The sequence below is a fragment of the Drosophila erecta genome, unplaced genomic scaffold, assembly GCF_003286155.1.
Source record: "Drosophila erecta strain 14021-0224.00,06,07 unplaced genomic scaffold, DereRS2 tig00000000-arrow-pilon, whole genome shotgun sequence".
Lineage (NCBI taxonomy): Eukaryota > Metazoa > Arthropoda > Insecta > Diptera > Drosophilidae > Drosophila > Drosophila erecta.
The window spans coordinates 11,083,038-11,103,012 of NW_020825194.1; the positions used below are offsets into that span (position 1 = coordinate 11,083,038).

At 42.6% G+C, this 19,975-nt stretch overlaps 7 protein-coding genes across 9 annotated transcripts; 5 read left to right on the forward strand and 2 right to left on the reverse strand.

The window, feature by feature from the left end:
• Nucleotides 1–5,050: 5,050 nt before the first annotated feature.
• LOC6552911 (cytochrome c oxidase subunit 7A, mitochondrial) lies at nucleotides 5,051–5,635 on the reverse strand. Its single transcript, XM_026981354.1, has 2 exons — nucleotides 5,499–5,635; nucleotides 5,051–5,347 (listed from the first exon to the last, which is right to left on the reverse strand). Exons 1-2 carry the CDS (start codon nucleotides 5,514–5,516, stop codon nucleotides 5,096–5,098), a joined length of 270 nt encoding a protein of 89 aa, XP_026837155.1. The 5' UTR covers nucleotides 5,517–5,635; the 3' UTR covers nucleotides 5,051–5,095.
• Nucleotides 5,634–6,458, forward strand: LOC6552910 (ADP-ribosylation factor-like protein 2). The gene is made up of 3 exons (XM_026981346.1): nucleotides 5,634–5,830; nucleotides 5,886–6,240; nucleotides 6,299–6,458. The coding sequence occupies exons 1-3, from the start codon at nucleotides 5,766–5,768 to the stop codon at nucleotides 6,431–6,433; spliced, it is 555 nt and encodes a 184-aa protein (XP_026837147.1). The 5' UTR covers nucleotides 5,634–5,765; the 3' UTR covers nucleotides 6,434–6,458.
• Nucleotides 6,245–8,141, reverse strand: LOC6552909 (uncharacterized protein F21D5.5). The gene has a single exon (XM_001980936.3). It carries the CDS (start codon nucleotides 8,025–8,027, stop codon nucleotides 6,456–6,458), a length of 1,572 nt encoding a protein of 523 aa, XP_001980972.1. The 5' UTR covers nucleotides 8,028–8,141; the 3' UTR covers nucleotides 6,245–6,455.
• A 914-nt stretch (nucleotides 8,142–9,055) lies between these two features.
• On the forward strand, nucleotides 9,056–9,690 carry LOC6552908 (cytochrome c oxidase subunit 7A, mitochondrial). Its single transcript, XM_001980935.3, has 2 exons — nucleotides 9,056–9,194; nucleotides 9,250–9,690. The coding sequence occupies exons 1-2, from the start codon at nucleotides 9,168–9,170 to the stop codon at nucleotides 9,532–9,534; spliced, it is 312 nt and encodes a 103-aa protein (XP_001980971.1). The 5' UTR covers nucleotides 9,056–9,167; the 3' UTR covers nucleotides 9,535–9,690.
• Nucleotides 9,691–11,232: 1,542 nt separating this feature from the next.
• On the forward strand, nucleotides 11,233–14,296 carry LOC6552969 (dipeptidyl peptidase 3). Of its 2 annotated transcripts, XM_001980934.3 has the most exons (4): nucleotides 11,233–11,329; nucleotides 11,649–11,862; nucleotides 11,929–12,235; nucleotides 12,294–14,296. In XM_001980934.3, exons 2-4 carry the CDS (start codon nucleotides 11,705–11,707, stop codon nucleotides 14,187–14,189), a joined length of 2,361 nt encoding a protein of 786 aa, XP_001980970.1. In that variant the 5' UTR covers nucleotides 11,233–11,329; nucleotides 11,649–11,704; the 3' UTR covers nucleotides 14,190–14,296. The 2 variants fall into 2 exon arrangements, with proteins under 2 accessions (XP_001980970.1, XP_015009442.1); XM_015153956.2 differs by lacking the exon at nucleotides 11,649–11,862.
• A 29-nt stretch (nucleotides 14,297–14,325) lies between these two features.
• LOC6552968 (trichohyalin) lies at nucleotides 14,326–16,145 on the forward strand. 2 transcript variants are annotated; one of them, XM_026975770.1, is made up of 3 exons: nucleotides 14,327–14,465; nucleotides 14,620–15,466; nucleotides 15,533–16,145. In XM_026975770.1, the coding sequence occupies exons 2-3, from the start codon at nucleotides 14,696–14,698 to the stop codon at nucleotides 16,070–16,072; spliced, it is 1,311 nt and encodes a 436-aa protein (XP_026831571.1). In that variant the 5' UTR covers nucleotides 14,327–14,465; nucleotides 14,620–14,695; the 3' UTR covers nucleotides 16,073–16,145. The 2 variants fall into 2 exon arrangements, with proteins under 2 accessions (XP_001980969.1, XP_026831571.1); XM_001980933.3 differs by having other exon boundaries at nucleotides 14,326–15,466.
• A 384-nt stretch (nucleotides 16,146–16,529) lies between these two features.
• Nucleotides 16,530–19,555, forward strand: LOC6552967 (autophagy-related protein 13 homolog). The gene has a single exon (XM_001980932.3). It carries the CDS (start codon nucleotides 16,888–16,890, stop codon nucleotides 18,457–18,459), a length of 1,572 nt encoding a protein of 523 aa, XP_001980968.1. The 5' UTR covers nucleotides 16,530–16,887; the 3' UTR covers nucleotides 18,460–19,555.
• The last annotated feature ends 420 nt before the right edge of the window (nucleotides 19,556–19,975 follow it).

Genomic DNA, 19,975 nt, shown 5'->3' on the forward strand with positions numbered 1-19,975 from the left:
TATTTTGAATAATCATAAATATTTTTTAAACCAAAGAATGATATTTTAAAATAAAAGTATTTTCTAATTCATTTTCTACTTTTTAAGAAACTTAAAAGGTGAAAAAATTAAAGGGGAATAAAAACATTGTAAAGTATAATATTTGGTGTATTTAAGTAACGCCTCTTTAACTGTATTAATTCACTAAAAATACTAAAATGAATCTTTTGATAATATGGGCCAAGCGCTTTGTATGTCCGATACGAAATTGAGAAACTTACAAAATAATTGGCCATATGCGAAAACTAAGAATTCTTCCCCGGCGGCCAAAGCTTCAGCTTGATGACTAAAGCATTGGGATTGAAGAATTGGGGGAGCTGATGACAAAATTGTCTCCGCGTTTAACAAATTGGGTGACAGGCTTTGAAGTTGCCGGCAGCGAGCGACAAATGACAAGCATAACAAATGAACACTGTGCGTTTTCCGCTTATTTTTTCTCTTTTACAGATACTTCCCAGTTGTATCTTTCTGTGTTGTGAAACAACAAGGAGTGGAAAGAGTCGGAGGGAAATCTGCCAGGCACTTGAGAAAACAAAGGAGCTAACACCAGAGTCTCGGGAAAAGGAGTCCAAGTACCAGGAGCAGCATCGTATGTCATAAAGTGGCAAATGCGCTATTAAATTGACACATATAAGTCAGAGGCGGAGGACAAGTTACATAAGATTGCGCCAGATGGGCGGGGACCATCACTGAGAAAAAAATACAACAATTTATACAAATTTGGTTATGTCGAATGACAATTTATATTAATAAGTAGGATTAATAAGTCAGTGTTACAAAACAAAAGAAAACCATACAAATTGTTTTATATAATAAGTAGGTGATACATAAAAATATATACATAGAATACAATATTTCGAATATAATTTTTTAATAAGAAATGCACAGTCTCTTAAATATGAAAATTGCTACATTGGATGATAAACATTTCGCCGCTTTTAAAGTTACAAAAAATGTAATACTTCCGTCAATTGTATCTTTTCCAAAAACATTTTTTGCCAAGTGCACAACTGCTGGAGTAGGCGGAAGCGTCAAATTGTCTACGGCAGCGTTACTCCCAAAAACGCGCATAAATCCCAAACGAAGTAGGCATCGACACGTGATTATGCGACCCACTTGAGTCCTGGAACCTGGAACCTAGTACCGTGGTCCTTGGGCGCTACATAAAACGGATCGACGCAACTGCAGTTAAGGATGAATTATTGGTGTAAGCGAATACCCGGCTCACTTGAGAGGCAACATACCGCAACCGACCTTAGTGTCACCTGATCCCACGCGTTCGCACTTAAATTCCCCAACTAGATGATATCGTTCCCAGCTTGGTCAGTGCATATAGAGTACGTGGTCCGAATCCATCCCCCAAAGATCCTTAGAGTCCGGACATGTGTTTCTGGTTTGACGGGGTGTCGGTTTGCCCGTGCATCTTTCACGGGGCCGGGCTTGTTACGGCCTATAAATCGGCGATGGCATTCCTCCGATTCTCCGGCAAGGCATGCAATATGTTTTTGTTTGTTTACGCCAGTCGAATGCCTCTTTTTGGACGCAGCCATGGATGCGAAACTATATCAAAACAGTATTATTGCCCCATTGTAGATTGTAGATTCTTAACGATGGATAGCAGGTATTTCGGCCCCATAAAATGGGCATACCCCATTCGCAAGTGGAACAACTTAAAATTGGAATTCGGTTTCGGTTGTTATTACGAAAGACAAAACTGTTTTGTTTGCAGTGATCGGTCGTTTGGGGAATCGCATCCATTAACGTCTGAAGAAATCCTCGGCTATTTGGTGATGGCCTTTTTGTGAATTATCCGTCGGGTGCTAATTAAAAACCTTCTACGGCCAAAGAAAGGAGCGAGGCGAAGGCGAATGAGACGGCGATCATAAAGAGCGGTGGCACGGCTTTGTGGTTTCCAACAATAATTAAAAGCAAATAAATAAACAGATTTGTACAACGACTAATTGAAGCTCAAATAAATCAAAATCTAACTAATAGTACGACAGACCACCCAGAGTGGCGGGGTCCGTGTCCGTGCGTCCGGAGTGCTGAAAAAGTTGAGTTGTAATCGAAGTGTTAATAGGCCAAACGGGTTTAGTTGGGCAAACACCTTCTCGAAGAGTCCCAAAATCACCCGCGGTTCGGACTTACCATTTTCTGATTTTATTCCATTTCATTTCTTCTGGCATCAGCCGCAGCGACAATCTGACGAAATATCCATCTGATAGTTGCCCAGATTTGCCGACAACCTCAAACGGAAAAATATGGAGCTATGCTTGGGGATCGGGGAAAACGGCAGCAGGGGAAGGGGACGTTGAAGTTGGGGACGCAAATCGAGTTGGAGACGAAAGCGGCAGCGAGTTCGCTTCATGCTCGTTGCACTTGAACGCTTCAACGGCATTCTGATTTGTGGCTGCGGCTGCTGTGCTGTGCGGACTGCGACTGCTACTGCTACTTCAACTGCGGAGCGGGATCCCAAGCCGATCCGAACTTATCCGATCCGGACCAGGACGTGGCCATAACTCACGGGAGGAGCATCCAACGGGTACGGGAGCTGTTGGAGAGGTCTGGACTATGCGGTACCTGGTATACCAAAATCAAATTTTGGCTTAACATAACGTTAAAAAATTTTACATATAGTCTAAACAAAAAATACTTTTTACTGAATATAATAAAGTGATATGTCTACGTGTATTTTAGATGGAAGAGAAAAAATAATAGCATACTTTATGGCGCTTTTAATGGGAAATGCGTCCTGGAAATCAATCTAAGTATTTAGATAGTTATTTGTCAAATCTAAAAATTAATTTATATTTTATTTATTTTGTAGACTAACTACTACTTTCGCTTAATTCCATTATATCTACAAACCCCATAAGCATCCTATTTAAAGTCAACCACAAAATCGAAAATAAACAAACAAATACACATCATGGGAAAGGTGAAAGTTGGTTCCCCCTGAGGAGAATCGCTTGGTAATAAGTTTGACCCTGCTCCACAACGCAACGCACCCCCAGATCCCGCCCAGAATCAAAGCCCGCCGCCTTCGGGCTTCCAATATGGCGTCGCTGCCGTTTCCGCATCGCCTTGATGCCGCTGAGATGCAGCGCTGATAGACGCGCTTTAAATGCATAAAATTGCCGACTATAAATAAGATTTAATGAAACACATTTTTCGATTCTCGATTCTACACGCATCCGCATCCAATCCCCCCATTTGAGGTTTATTTCGTTGTTCTACCATATTGTTTTGGCAAAGGATTGTGGTCGCTGGGAAGAGAAGGCGGAGCGTTTTGCCCGGCATCTTCTATGCTTCTTGAGTTATTATTGTAATTTGGCTGTGGGCAGTCGAGTGGAACGGTTGCAGTTGCAGATGCAGTTACTCCGAAAGATCCCGACCGCGAGACACAGCACAGAAGATGGAAACCCGCCAGCGCTTTGGCATTTCGTGTTCATTTAAATTTTTCACAGTCTATGAAATATAATAAGTTTGCGACATGTGCGCCGTTACGTTCCCATCCCATAATTAGCCAAACGAACTTTAATTTAAAAAAAAGAGATCTTTTCCGTTTTGGGGAGGAATCTATATTTTCGGGATCACATATGGGCCAGGAATGGGCTACAAAGTCTGCAGTAGATCACCACTTTCAGTTCCGTTCGGAACCACCTACGCAGAACTGTTGGCCATTCCAAATGTGTTAGCGGTAAGCCAGTCCACATCCACTTTATGCCTTTTCGTTTCGCGCGCACATCCAAAAATTCAAATGGGCCGTATCGGAATAATGGCAAACCAACGCAACACAACAGAAGAGGAGAGACTATGCTTTTTCTGGTTATTCCACTGCGACGGGTGCACACTGTACAGTGCGTAGTGAAAATATAAAGGTAATAGACAATTTTCTAAGAAATTCACCTCGAACTTAAATTAAATATTAAGGGTTTTCTATAATTTGAATTGGACTTCAGAACATACTACCCTTTGTGGCAACATATTTTAAATATTTTTTTTTAAGATTCCACAACTTTGTGACGCACTGCCCAACTGGGAGTGTGTGGAAAATGCCAGGGAAAATGCATAAAGCGGCGGATGTTTTCTTAATTTTTAATGCTTTAATTTTATTTAAGTGTTTATGGAGAAATAACTAATGAAAAACGCCATGAATTGCATATTCCGCCGCACTCGGGTATTAATAAACGGGCGGCGTGCATGGGTCTGTGCTTGTGTTAAAGCGCAACATGATTCGCTCGATTTAAAATGCATTTCCATGCCAATGGCATCGCGCCGAGTTGCCGCCCTTTGATTTATAAAACAGGCCGTTTCCTTAGCCAATACCCCAGTCTCGGCCGCCGCATCCCAGATCTTCGCTCCATGTCGCCGCTGTTTGTTTACTTAATGTCAATGCAATTAAGGGGAAATACTTTTGGGCAAATATCTCATTGCCAGCGACCGTGCGGTAAAACAAATAAGCAGTCTCGTTACTTTACAGCCAGATCTCTTATATTTCCACGCTTTAAATGCTCTTGCGAATGTTCAGTTTACACATCATAACTTAGCTATTCTAACACAAAACAACAAGCCAGGTTGTGGGTTGGGGTGTTTCATGTTGACCAGGTATCCAGGGGCAAAGCACTGCAAGATTAAGGGATGACGGATAAAGATTAGTTACTAACTTTTGTGATTATTTGTGGCATCGTAATGGGAGACCTCTTAGGCAACTGATTATTATGTTACACATTTTCATTACAAAAAAATATGATACAAGACATAAGCGCACTAATTTAACCATTATAATACGGAGTTTTTAGGAATTAAATGCTAGTTTGCAAACAAAGATTATAATTTAAGGTTTAAATGTAAATAAATCTATAAAACTCATAGACAAATAGGGGTTTCAGAATGTTCTCCTTGAATAAACATTGAATTCCAAAAAAAAACTCTTGGTTTACGACTTTCTCCAGTGAACTTACACAATCAAAACATTGAAATATAAGGCGACTACGCTGAATCACGGATCTTGCGCGGGGTTTAATGGCTTAGCTTAGGGATCGGGACTCCGACTTCACTCCTTCTTGGGAACACTCAGCTCGTAGAAAAGTTTTCCCATGCCACCGATGCCGACGAGGGCGAGAGCGACGGTGATACGGTATAGCACGTTGTCCACGGCGGATCCCTTCAGGAAGACGGGCTTGCCGTCCTTCTTCTGGAAGTGCTCCTGCACCTTGCGGATCTCGAAGTATCCCTTCTCGATCTGCTCCTTGGGCACGGCGGCGGAACGGCGGCCAGCGGTGGTGGCGAAGCTACGTACAACAGCCTGCAAAGGAGTACAAAATGTGCGGTTAGTTCTGAGGCTCCAGGGAACTTACGTAATTCCGTGGGGGTAATGGGATCTCCGGTGTTATGGAACGAATGATTTTTCTCCAGCAAGGAGTGTAGAGTAATGTAGCTTCCACAATTCAACTTACTCTGGACAGGTTCATCATCTTGCTTGGGTTTATTTTTAAGATTTAGCAAAAAGTGAGCAGTTTTCCTGGGCGAAAAATATCGGTCTCGAATATGACAGCTGACAGCTGGAGAGATATCGATTTCATATCGATACATTGTTTCGATATTTCCAGCACTTTGGCATTCACCCCGAAATTTTTATTTACTTTAATAAACGGAATATAAGCAGCTGCATATAAAAACATTTATTCATAATTTCATAGCGGTACTAAAATAAAGACATTGCCATGGGCTTCCTCACAGTATTAAAAAAGATGCGACAAAAGGAGAAGGAAATGCGCATACTGCTGCTGTGGGTTCCAGGATATAACAAGAAAATAGTGATTCATGAATCGTCATTCTTATAGAGGTTTGGATAATGCCGGCAAGACCACGATCCTGAAGCGCTTTAATGGCGAACCCATAGACACCATTTCGCCAACACTGGGATTCAACATAAAAACCTTAGAGCACAATGGTTACACCCTGAATATGTGGGATGTGGGTGGCCAGAAGTCATTGAGATCATACTGGAGGAACTACTTCGAGTGCACTGATGGTTTGGTCTGGGTGGTGGACAGTGCCGACAGGATGCGCCTAGAATCCTGCGGCCAGGAGCTGCAAGTTCTACTCCAGGAAGAGCGATTAGCAGGAGCCACACTTCTGGTTCTGTGCAACAAACAGGATCTACCAGGAGCCCTCTCATCAAATGAAATTAAAGAGGTTCACACTCAATATATATTAATTTATTCAACACATTTAATTTCCTTTATCCTTAAAGATTCTACACCTAGAGGATATCACCACACATCATTGGCTGGTTGCCGGAGTTAGTGCAGTGACCGGTGAGAAGCTGCTAAGTTCCATGGACTGGTTGATCGCCGATATAGCTAAGCGTATATTCACTTTGGATTAAATACAACTTACCTATTACTTGCCTATTTCTCGACCAAGTACATTTTGTATAACTTCTCCTGCTTTTCGTCAGCAAAACTGGGCTTAAAGTTCACCTTGTGTATGGATTCAAATCCCTCGTCTAGGGCTGGCTCCTGGTACTTCTTCTTCATCATATTAAAGACCATGTCTTTGATCTTGGAGTGCGAAGTGTCTGATAGCTCTCGGAAAGCTATATTGTGCTTCACTTGAGCGACGGGCACATTCATCACGAGACAGCGGCAAGGGATTCCCTTGTCGCTGGCCAACTGCAAGAATTTTTTGCGGGAAGCTGCATCCACATTAGTGTTATCCACCACACATGATTGGCCCGAGTCCAGGAACCGTTTGCAGGCAGTCAGGCAGTTTTGAGTGCTACCTAATGTGTCCGCATTGACTATCTTGTAGCCCCGCGATTGAAAAAAGCCGGAACAAAAGTGGCTCTTCCCGGATCCTGGCAGACCTACCATGATGACCATTTCACAGGGGTGGTCATCGAAGGTCAAGTTATCTGGATCAAACAGAGTCACTTGGTCCTGAACGCGAGTGGGATCGAAGTCTGGCTTATTCCACTCCTCCACTCGCTTGCCCAGGAAATGAACCTCTGGAGTGTAGAACGAAAGTCCAACGTTGGCTGCAAAAAGTCGGTCCGCTAAAGAATGATCTTTGCGCTGCTTGGTAGCACCCTTGCCCGTTTCCGGCCTTCCAGCTGCGTCTCCCACGAAGAAACAGCGATCTTCCTGGAGCTCAACACCATCATTCATTTCGCTTTTTAAGTGCTGCCACATTCCCGTCAAAGGTTTGCGGTAAAATCCATCACCTATGGCAATAAATACTTGAATAGGAACTCCCAGCTTAGCCACAATTTGCTTGATCTTGACCTTGAAGTCATCTAGGTTGATTTTTCCGCGAGCTATGCCTCCTTGGTTGGTGAAGAAACAGATTTTAAATCCATCTTTGTGAAGATTCTTAAGTTTATCCAGGACTTCGGGAAATATGATTTGCCAGTCGTCGGTGTTTTTGGGGAAAACCAGTCCCGATTTGGTTTTTATAATGGTGCCATCCATGTCGTAGCCAGCTATCTTTTCAGACGCTTTCACGCCGGCGCTGGTGAAGATTACCAGCTTACCATTGCCAACTGAGTCCCACCTCTCGGATTTCTCGGGAGCTGGTAATGTTGTGGGCGAGGGGTCCGCTTTCTCCTTGTCATCCGTCGGTGGAGGATTAAAAACCAGCTCGAAAGGATGCCTGCCGTAGACGATCTCCACTAAGTCGCCGTGCTTTAGCTCACATTCCGAGTTCTGCATAACCATCAGACCATTGACGCCGCAGGGATTAACTCCCAGCACTTTTAGTGAAACTACAGTCTTTTTTAGGTCCACTTGCAGTTGGATCTGTCGCTTCGAGCACTTGGAATCTCGGATTCCAGTCTCCCGGCTGCGTCCCACGTAATTCTCACCAGCGGCCAGATGTATCGCATGGTGCTCCGGTTCAGTGGGTTTTAGGGTGCAGATCCTGGCGGCTACATCCTTGCCTGTCTTTCCAACAGAGCGGTTCAGGTATTTAGCCATAGACATACTGGTTTATTAAAATAAGAGCATTGTTTGTATAGATATTGGCAAAAATTTTAGGGCTGTTCATAATATATCAAAATATCAATATATCGATATTTTTTCTGAAAATTTTATATTTATATCGTTATATTGTTTTTGCCCAAATATCGATATTGCGATATTTATTTTTGATATTTTAAATGTGTAGTCTGTGTCGCACGAAGCCGAATGACTGACACACATATAACACAACGAGTCTTCCTAAAATCACTTAAACTTCGAGTTAAAATAACTAAATGTTCCAACAGTATTGAACAGTATGACTTTGTATACGAATAAACATAAAAATATATATCCCTTACAGTGTAGGGTAATCAATTTCTTAACAAGAATTTTATATTGTATTTTAAATATTTTGTATGAATAAATATTTTAAAATAAATATTATAACATGCCAATGTGATCTTGCAGTAATCACACTTAAGAACACATACACTACACATATGTACATACACTACACTCACTGCTCGACCGGTAAGAGTGATTACTTGCAATATTTTGTGACTCTAAATTAGAAGACTTGCCTTACAGTCTTCACTAGAACAAGTTGGGAATTATAGGGCTACAAGAAAATATTCTTCCTAAGCAAATATTAAAAGCGGCAATAACTACATATGTGTTCCAACAGTAAGTTGCACATACTTCAGGCTTTATTTAAGACAATTTTTACTACTCACTTTAAAAACATCACTATTTCACTCACTAATATAATTATGACAAAATAATAGATTATTATTTAATTACTTACAGCTCGAGATTAATTTAGTAGCACTTTGTATACGAATAAAAACCTTACCCTTTCACTGTAGGGTAATCAATTTCTTAACAAGAATTTTATATTGTATTTTAAATATTTTTTATGAATAAATATTTTAAAATAAATATTATAACATTTCAAACACAAATAACATTTGCCTGGTTATTTGTTCTTGAAAGTAATCACACTAAAAACAATCGGAATGAAATTCTGTAGAAAACCTTTCAAGGAATGTATACCCATCAAAGAAGGCTTCTAGTAATATAGTCATTTAAACCTTATCATTCGATTGTTAAAGGCAGACAAAATTTTGTTCCGAATACTCCAAAAAGTTTCAGGAAACGTAAATGCAAAGAAACTGTTTCTCTTTGCGCGTAAGTTATTACTTTCCCATAACAATCATTAATTTAATTCGTTCTTTCTGAATAGCCCTTCCTTCGGGGAGCCGGTGTAGTGGGTGCATTTTGTAAGCCCGCTCGTCAATTTTGTAACTCGACTGCTTTGAAATATGCTGCAGCCGCTCCGAAGACACGTCCTGGAAAACTTCCCCCAAAAATGGCCAAATTGAGGAAGCAATTTCAGGCGGACAATGATTTGCCGGTTTTTTTAAAAGGCGGCAGTATGGATAATATATTGTATAGGCTTACCTGGGTGCTATGCTTCCTCGGTATAGGTGGCGATGTATGGTTATGGCTTGGCTATATCATTGCCTAAAACCATAAGGGATCATGCACACAAGCCCACAAGATTCAAATACTCAAATACAAATATCAATTGTAATACCACCTACATTAGTTAACTAATAGCGTTTCTGTACATAGTTCAAACACGGCAAATCAATTATATAACCCCCAACTGCAATAATGTGTATTACTCTGATGTTTTCATTGGTGTTTATAATTTAAGCCGCCAATGTTTTGCCATTCACATTTCAGCAAAATTAGGGTTTTGGTGTTAAAATAGCTCACAAAGCAGCTGGTCACACTGCTGGCACAAATCGCACTTTTGTCTAGGGATGTCGTGATATTAAAAAAATTTCGTATCGATATTTTTTTATAAAAAAAAAATAATATTTAAAATATATTTGATATTTTCGATATTTTTTTTTCAAATAAAATTTGTTTTTTCCCCACAATAAAAATATAAAAGTTTCTTATTAACTTCATGTTTCTTATTGTATCTGTATCTAATACAAATAATAATACAGATTGTGTTTATATAAATTAATGATACTTATTTCCAATACTTTGAGTTAAATGATTTTAGGAAGACTCGTTGTGTTATATGTGTGTCAGTCATTCGGCTTCGTGCGTCACAGACTACACATTTTAAATATCAAAAATAAATATCACAATATCGATATTTGGGCAAAAACAATATCACGATATAAATATAAAATTTTTCAGAAAAAAATATCGATATATTGATATATTATCAACAACCCTAATTTAGAGTCACAAAATATTTCAAGTAATCTCTCATACCGGTTGAGCAGTGAGTGTAGTGTATTTGTTCTAAAGTGTGATTACTTGCAAGATCACATTGGCATCCCTCTTGAACAAATAACTAGGCAAATGTTATTCATACAAGTGTTTGAAATGTTATAATATTTATTTTAAAATATTTATTCATAAAAAATATTTAAAATACAATATAAAATTCTTGTTAAGAAATTGATTACCGTACACTAAAATTATTTTTATGTTTATTCGTATACAAAATGCTACTAAATTAATCTCGAGCTGTAAGTAATTAAATAATAATCTATTATTTTGTCATAATTATATTAGTGAGTGAAATAGTGAGGTCTTTAAAGTGAGTAGTAAACATTGTCTTAAATAAAGACTGAAGAATGTTTTACTTACTGTTGGAACACGTAGTTATTGCCGCTTTTAATATTTGCTTAGGAAAAATATTTTCTTGTAGCCCTATAATTCCCAACTTGTTCTAGTGAAGACTGTAAGGCATATCTTCTAATTTAGAGTCGCAAAATATTGCAAGTATTCTCTCTTACCGGTCGAGCAGTGAGTGTATGAGTACTCATATGAGTGTATGTGTATGTGTGATTACTGCAAGATCACATTGGCATGTTATAATATTTATTTTAAAATATTTATTCATACAAAATATTTAAAATACAATATAAAATTCTTGTTAAGAAATTGATTACCCTACACTAAAAGGGATATATATATTTATGTTTATTCGTATACAAAGTCATACTGTTCAATACTGTTGGAACATATAGTTATTTTAACTCGAAGTTTAAGTGATTTTAGGAAGACTCGTTGTGTTATATGTGTGTCAGTCATTCGGCATCGGGCGTCACAGACTACACATTTTAAATATCAAAAATAAATATCGCCATATCGATATTTGGGCAAAAACAATATCACGATATAAATATAAAATTTTCAGAAAAATATCGATATATCGATATTTTGATATATTATCAAGAACCCTACATTTGTCGGCATTTCTTAATTGCATATTTTCTCACTTTTAAAAGGTAAGTCCGCACGATATTCATTATTAATTATATTTTCCCGTTGAAACACGAATTCCTGATTTTTGTTTGCTTTGCAATTGACTAACCATGTAATTCCCGAACATTCACATTTTCTGATCTGACGGTTCTTCACGTTTTCGGTCTCCATTTTAGCCATAGTTTTGTTTTCTATATTCTTAAGACAATGCCGCTTAACTGCCACATCTGCAGTTTAGCCGGCTTGCTAGAGATAAAATTGCATTATCATCAAGTTTTCATGTGTTACCAAAGCTGCTTGGCTTATTTTTCCAAATTAAAGTAGCATTTTCACATTTTCCAGTTGGGCGAGAAGTAATGTAAAGACTTCAAATAGATTACTTTCGAAAATTCCCAGTTATGTTTTGGCTAAGAGGGCTACAGAGATCTAGGCAGCAACTGAACAGGCTCTGCCATTTCCGTAGTAGTCTAAATTACGGGACCAGTCCCAGTATCCGCTCAGTCCAACCGCCAATCTCCAGAAGTTTGGGATTTTGTAGCTCCCTCGTTCGTTACAGGTATTTGCCAGGTGTTATCTTAAATCCATATATCTAATCGGTTCGTTTCGCTTGATATCTTTGCAGCTGCAGCACCAACCTTCCCCAACCCGCTGAGATGGCCAGTAAAACCGCCCACTTCGTCTTGCCCAACTCGCAGCCCATTGCCGATTTGGACTGCAAGAGTGCCTTCGAGAATCTTACCGAGAAGGAAAAGCTCTATGCCCACCATTTCAGCCAGGCCTCCTGGGACGGTGGACTCATTGCCTTGATCCAGTCCAGTCCGGAGGCGCCGCTCATCTTCTCCCTGCTGCATCGCATTTTCCTGGCCGACAAGATTCCTGTTCTAAAGGCGAAAGCCCTGGAGGCGGGAGTGTCTGAAGATGATTTTACGGTAGGACAGAGAAGAGATTTATATAAATTCGAAAAGTTATACAAATGACTACTTTCAGGCCTTCCTAGTGTACGCCTGCGGTGTGTTCGCCAACGCGGGCAACTACAAGGGAATGGGTGACAGCAAGATCGTTCCCAATCTCTCCGAGAAGCAATTCGAGACCATAGTGAAGGCATCCACTGCCTACACCGATGAGCCGCGCGTTGGCAAGATATTCGAGAAGGTCAAGAATCTAATATATGCGCTCGAGTCGCGTAACGAGATTCTGGGCTTTGCTCCCGACGGAATCACCACCTACTGGTCGGACAACTGCACCAAGGAGGACTCTGAGATCGTGAACGCCTGGCTGACCTCAAAACGTATCGAACCCTACATGTGCCGCACCTTTAAGTTAGTTGAAAATGGTAAAACCATCTATGATGTAAAGCTGGGCTCCGTGGCAGAGTCCACGCAAGACGGGATTACACTTCCGCTGGAAGAATACAATGGCAACCAATTCAGGGTGACCCGTGGTGATTACCAGAAGCTGCTGCAGCGCGTCAACCAGCATCTGCTGGAGGCCCAAAAGTACGCAGCCAACGAAAACGAGTCCAAGATGATCGAGCACTACGTCCGGTCCTTTGAGCAGGGCTCGCTGGCCGAGCACAAGAACGGATCGCGTTGGTGGATTAAGGACAAGGGACCTGTCATCGAGACCTACATTGGCTTCATTGAAACATACAGGGATCCTGCCGGAGGTCGGGCTGAATTCGAGGGCTTCGTGGCTATGGTGAACAAAGAGAGTTCGGCCAAATTCTCCGAGCTGGTGAATCGCGCCGAGAAACTGATAGAGTACCTGCCCTGGACGGAGCCTTACGAGAAGGACTCTTACCTGAAGCCAGACTTCACTTCCCTGGATGTCCTCACATTTGCCGGCAGCGGAGTGCCAGCGGGCATTAATATTCCCAATTACGACGAAATCCGCCAAGATGAAGGCTTCAAGAACGTCTCGCTGGGCAATGTGCTGGCCAACATCAACCGCAAGGATCCCATTCCTTTCCTCACCGAGGAGGATCAAACTTTAATGAAAGAGTACAAGGTGAAGGCTTTCGAGGTGCAAGTGGGCCTCCATGAACTCCTGGGCCATGGTAGTGGCAAGCTGTTCCGCATCGACGAGAACGGCGTCTATAACTTTGACAAAGAGAATACTAAAAACCTGGTCAATGGTGAACCCATCGCCAAGTGGTATCTTCCCGGAGAAACATACGACACCAAGTTCGGAGCAATTGGATCCTCGTACGAGGAGTGCCGCGCCGAAGCTGTGGGCTTGTATCTCTCCCTGCAGCGTGACATCCTGGAGATCTTTGGCTTCAAGGACAAAGCCGAGCAGGACAACATCATCTATATCAACTGGCTGAGTCTCATCTGGAACGGCATGGGTGTGGCTCTTGAGATGTTTAACCCAAAGTCCAAGCTGTGGCTCCAGGCGCACTCACGTGCCCGTTTCGTGATCATGAAGGTGCTGCTGGAGGCTGGTGAAGGACTCGTTAAGGTCGAGGAAACTGAAAATGGCAAGAACCTTTTGCTGACGGTGGATCGCAGCAAGATCGATACCGTGGGCAGGAAGGCGCTGGGCGATTTTCTGACCAAGCTGCAGGTGTACAAATCCACAGCCGACATTGAGGCAGCCTCCAAGATGTACGAACACTACTCAAAGGTCGACGAGAGCGGATCGCATCCGTGGGCAAAGTGGCGGGATATCTGCCTGGCGCATAAGAAGCCGCGTATGATCCTCGTCCAGGCCAACACGGCGATTGGCAAGGACCAAAAGGTACAGCTGAAGACCTACGAGCCCACCCACGAGGGGTACATCCAGTCTTGGGTGGAGCGATACCCCAACACTGACATCGATGACCTTCTGGAGACCATCGTGGAGAAGGACAAGAAGTATTTCCCGACTGCCTTTAGCAACTGAGAACATTTCGCATTTAACATTTTCGCCTTCAACACCGATTCAATTTGTTAACTATGATTTTGAAACAAAAAATATAAATATATAGTCATCTAATGACAAACAAACAATTTTTTAGCTAACCTTAATATTAAAATGTTAAAGATACCATTTTGTAGTGAATGGTAATTTAAAGATCGTATTTGCCATTCGCTGAAAACATTGACAAAGGACTTGTATTGAATTGGTAATATTTTGCAATTCGCAGATTCGTATTCGCGAAGAAATCCTAATAATAATGTAATAACTCTACAATTAAGATTGTAAATACAATTATAATGTGTTCATAGTAGACTGCCGTAACATTTTTGATTTTTTTTTATTTTGTTTCTCGTTTCCTTTCGATTTTGTGGATTTCTGTTTGCATTGTTTTGACCGCCATGGCAACCGGTAGTAATCGTGGTGACCAGATAGACCGTGGAATTTTCCACATCGGACAGCCGCAATTCAAGGTGCCTCATTCGTTGCGCATGGAACACGACTTTTACAGCTCCCAGCTATTGCGAAATATGCAGCACAACTTAGAGAAGGTGAATCGCAGCCAGGAGCTCTCCAAAGTGAACCCCACGACCAGGGACTTTATCGAGAAGGCAGCGATTACGCAGGAAATGCAAGAACTAAAGCGTGCGGAGTTTGTGGAGAACAAACGTCGCCAGCAATTGCGACGGGATTGCGAGGAACTGCGCGACTTGGCGGAGCAACTGCGTCTAGCCGTCATTTCCAGGGATATAGCCGAAAATTTGGAGGAGAGAAAACGTCGCCGACAGCTAGACATCAAATTAGAAGCCGAGGAAGTCTCTCAAGAGCGTTGTCTGTTGAAAGCCCAAGAACATGAGAAAGAAGTGGCTCTTAAGGAGGAACAACGTCGCCTTAGGGCTTCCTTGGCCGAACAAATGGAGGAGCACCGCCGGCGGCGTCAGCAAGAGCATGCTCAGGTGATGAACGACCGGGAGCTAAGCCTTCTGATGCAGAAGAAAATCCAGGAAGAGGATCGAGCACAGGAGGTGGAGGCGCAGAGAAAAAAACTACAGAAGCGGCAGGACATGCTGCAGTCCATCAAGGAGAACCAGGAACTCAGAGAATGGCAGCGAGCTCAGTACAACCAGGAGCTGGGAGACTTAGTCCAAAGCCAAAGTGAAATGGAGCGTAGGAAACTCCAGCTGGAGGCGGAGCGCGAGGAGGTGCTGCGCAAAAAACAAGAAATCAGCATTCGTTTGGGTCAGCAGGTCCTAGAAATCGAAGTGAGTCTGGAAGCGTTTATAATAGAGGTCTTTTGATTCATGCAATAAATCCCGCTTTTCTTGCAGAACAAAAAACGCCATCGGGACAATTTGCTGCTGGATCTGTTGGAGGCGGAGTACACGGCCAAGAGTGACGAGCGCTACCGCCAAAAGATGCAGCAGGAGCAGATGTCTCGACGGCGCACCCGACAAGAGTTGGATCGCTATCGGCAGGAGGTGGAGCACCGTAAGATGGCCCAAATGCAGCTGAGGCGGGCAGAGATGGCCACGCGGCAGGAGGAGGCGCCGGATACAACCAACCAAGAGTCCGAGAAACAGCTGGAGGAGTATCGCAGACGCAGGGCCCATGGAGCCTCCTTGCTGGCTATGATTGAGGATAATCAGCGGAAAAGAGCGCAGGCAACCGCTGAAAATGTTCAGTACTTTGACACAAAGGCTAAGATTGATGCCGAGCAGGAGGAGCGCATCAAACATGAGCGTTTGGCCATGTTGAGCCAGGTTCCTTCCTCCGTGCTTCGTTATCTACCCAAGCATGTCCTGAACTCCACGGATAGAGAACACTTCTGCCTGACAGACACTCAAGCACGGGGCGGTGGCGATTCCTAGTCAGGGACATAATACCAAAATGTAATTCTAAGATGGTAATGTTTATTTTTGGTTTCCAAAAATATATTATTTAAAATTAAGCGCCGTTGTGTGTACGTGACGTGTATCATTTAGCCTAGCGGAGATGCCACCCCGCAACCTGTGCTGCCAGACTGTTACATTGCTCAATGGAAAACCTAGAATGAAGGGCTATTTTCACTGACAGCGCATCTGCTGTTTTATATGTCTTTTTTTAATTTTATGTAATTACATTTGATGATCTCTGTAATATGATGAGTAATAAGTTTATTTAACAAAAAAAACTTAAAAACACCGATTTGAGAAATGTTCATTATGATTTTTAGTTTATTTTATACCTATCAGGTACATTTTTGTAAAAGAAAAAGTCAGCGACAGACTTGCAGAAGCTCCTCTGTGTGAATAGTTTCTTTTCCAAATCCGTGCCTCCGTGCACTATCGAAACTAAAACATCCCTAACACGCCCATAATCGGACTATCGATATTATCGTGAGTGATAGCTGACGCTGGTCTCGTTTTATTTTATGTTAACGGGAGTGATCTTGCGTACAAACAATAACACGGAATCGCAGTGAAAGGGCGTTGCACAAATGACAGTGTTTTGGCAAAATGCCCGGGCTAGTTTTGACCACGTTTAGCAGTGCCTAGAAAGCAAAGTGCGCGACGCTAAAATAACAGAACCGCGACAAAACAAAACGCGGAAACGCATAAAAGTGAAAAAAAAACGCAAACGCAGACAGCGAACTTTGGACACACACAATCGCAAACAGACGGGGAAAACAAAGAAAAACGAAGAAATGTCGGCGCAGCGTCTAAATGCAGCGGAGCGGGATTTGGAGAAGTTCATCAAGTTCCTGGTCTTGAAGTCCACCCAGGTGGTGGTGCAGTCTCGACTGGGCGAGAAGATGCAGACGCAGTGCAACCCACTGGCGGGCAGCGATTGGTTCAACATAGCCGTGCAGGATCATCCGGAGGTTCTGGACGAGACCAAGCGGGCCCTGAGCCTAAAGACCGGAGAGAGCATTCTGCAGCGCCTGCCGTTGTGCGTGGAAATATCGCTAAAAACGACTGAGGGTGACCAGATGGTGTTGGAAGTGTGGTCCCTGGACCTGCTCCAGCCCCAGAATGGTTCCTCCCCGGCCACCAATGACCTGAACACCGAGGGTCAGACCCTAAAGGCAGCCCACGCCATATACAACCGCATGGGCATCATGCTCAAGTCCCTCATATCGCTAACACGCACCACGCCCGCCTACAAGTTATCCCGGCGCCAGTGTCCCGATTCGTACGGCATCTTCTACAGGATCTACGTGGACAGGCCGCAGGTTCACACCCTGGGCGAGGGCCACAAGCATGTAAAGATCGGCCAACTCAGCACGATTGTTGGCTCGCTGGTCATGTCCGTGGCCTACCGCACCAAGCTGACCATTTCGCCCACGGCTGCCCAGTCAGAGAGCAACACCATCATGCTGAAGTCGGATCACTTTAGACCCGCCACGGATGCCAATACACCTGGCAACCAGCAGCAGCTTCAGAATGGCACTGCCGTGGCCAAGAAACTGGGCTTTGGTGCCCTCAATCCTGCCCAAGGGACCACCGATCGGCGCTTTATTGATATAGAGAAGCCATTGCGACCGGGAGCCTTCACAGATATGGGAAAACTAAAGCAGTACACTGAAGATGACTTTGTGTTGCCGGAAACCCCGCCTTTCGAGTGGCTTTTACGAGGACGCGACTCTGTGGAGTCCCTCAATCGCCTGGATAACAATTCGGTCGCAAGTGTGAACAGCAGTAATAACAACAACAATATGCAGGACAGTAAATTCAACCTGATCAGCAATCTCAACAACAATTCTGCTGGTTTCAAGAGCTTCGAGAAGAACTCGGAAAACTCAGTATCGCCAATAAAGAGCTTGCTGATCCCTGCCAGCGCAACTGCCACATATCGTCACCAGTCAGAGCCGGCGCTACAACCACCGCCTGATGATGATAATCTGCTAAAGGAGCTCCACTTTCCCTTCGCCTCGCCCACGTCGCACGTAAACGATCTGGCCAAGTTCTACAGGGAATGCTATCATGCGCCCCCACTGAAGGGTCTCAATGAACTGCAGGCAGAGATCTCATCGATTTCCTCGACCCCGCCAGCAACCAGTGGCTCCAGCGGAGGAGCAGCATGCGGTCCGACGGCCGCGGCCACAGCGATCGCTACCAGTGCCGCAGACGCCAGCGCCATGGACGATCTGTCCCGGCAACTGGAGCAGTTCGAGACCTCGTTGGAGGACTACGACAAGCTGGTCTCGCAGTTCGGACTTACGGGCTCCTCGTCGACGGGTAGCCGCAGCAGTGGTGGCCTTCAAATGAGCAACTGAGGGGAATATTGTCTCTAGTTATGTCAGTTAGTTTTTATTTATAAAAGAGCGGTCTAAATGAAGAGAGGCAAGGACAAACTAAAATATCAAGGACACCATTAGAAAAATTGCTTGGGAAAGTATAGGTCTAAGGTTTATCTTTTATTTTCCGTATAATTTCTTGTTTACAAAAGCGTAATGTTTATGTTTTATTAAAACAACCTACTTTCTTATCAGCTTACAAATGTTGCATAATGATAACAGAATATTTTCAAAGAACTCTGTAGGACAAAACTGGATTTCTGACCTATACTTTTGCTTGAGCCCTCGCATATAATTGTTCTATGATTGTCAACTAAAAAATAGACCCGCCCCCATATTTATATATGCCATTGTGTTAAGTAGAGTTCATAGGCTGCTATTTGATATTACCCACTATGTAAATACCATATATATATATATATATATTTAGGCTTTTGTAGGCTCTAGGACCGTCTAAGATGTACATACATATATAGGAGTACTGAGCTCATGTCACATTTCAAAGTTTACGATGCAGCAGTTTAGACCCTAGACACAAATACATAAGTAAGTGCCCGATGCAAATGCATATAGACGGCTATATAGCTTGTGCATATGGTAGTAAGTTGGGCGTACTCGTCGCTTGTTTGTTTGTTTGTTTCTTTGTTCAAGTGCCTTTCGCCTGCTTGTGAGTGAAAAAATCGTGTATGTACATAAATAACTATAGATAACAGCAATTAATCAGACAGCCAAAAGGTTTATTTCTGTCGGAAGTCAGCAAAAAAGAACTGTTCGATCTATGCAAATGCATATCCACTAATCGAAAGAGCGAAACTAATCGAAAGACTTGAAGCATAACGAAATATATCTATTTTAACTTAGTTGGCACTGTCAGGAAGTTGAAAAGAACAGCTAGTGTTTTCTTGTATCTTTAAACGTTGGTCGCTGTTGCTTATTTATTTGTTTCACAATTGCAAAATTATATGCCTATGAGAATCGAAATTCGAGTATACATTAAAACTACACTAAACGATAAGAGTAAGAACATTTATACATATAAACAATGAATAAAAGCAATTGTTAATCAAGACACTAATCAAAATGTTTACTTCTCTGCTAAGAGGCGTGTCACTTGTCGTTTGTGATTGTGCCACGTAGTATAGTGTGTGCCCTATAGTTACCCTTGCCCAACGCCGATGTATATGCTTATATATCTACGTATCTAGACCATGTCTACGTATCACACCTCCTGAAGGCGTGAGGTCATGTGACTAACCCACTCGAGATGCGAGGTGAGCGGAGTTAATGAAACACTCCCCCAAAGGGTTTTTCCATCGCCTTAAACTGGTTATGGTTTGTTTTCATCTTGCATACTTACTTTATCGTGCTGCCTGGTATTCTATCACTCAATCGGAATTGGAATCGGGAATTGTATAATGTACGTCAGAGTCGAGAATGTTGCGCTGCACCTGCTTACCTGGCGGTTTGTTGTGGTCGTTATCAATTAACATGCGAT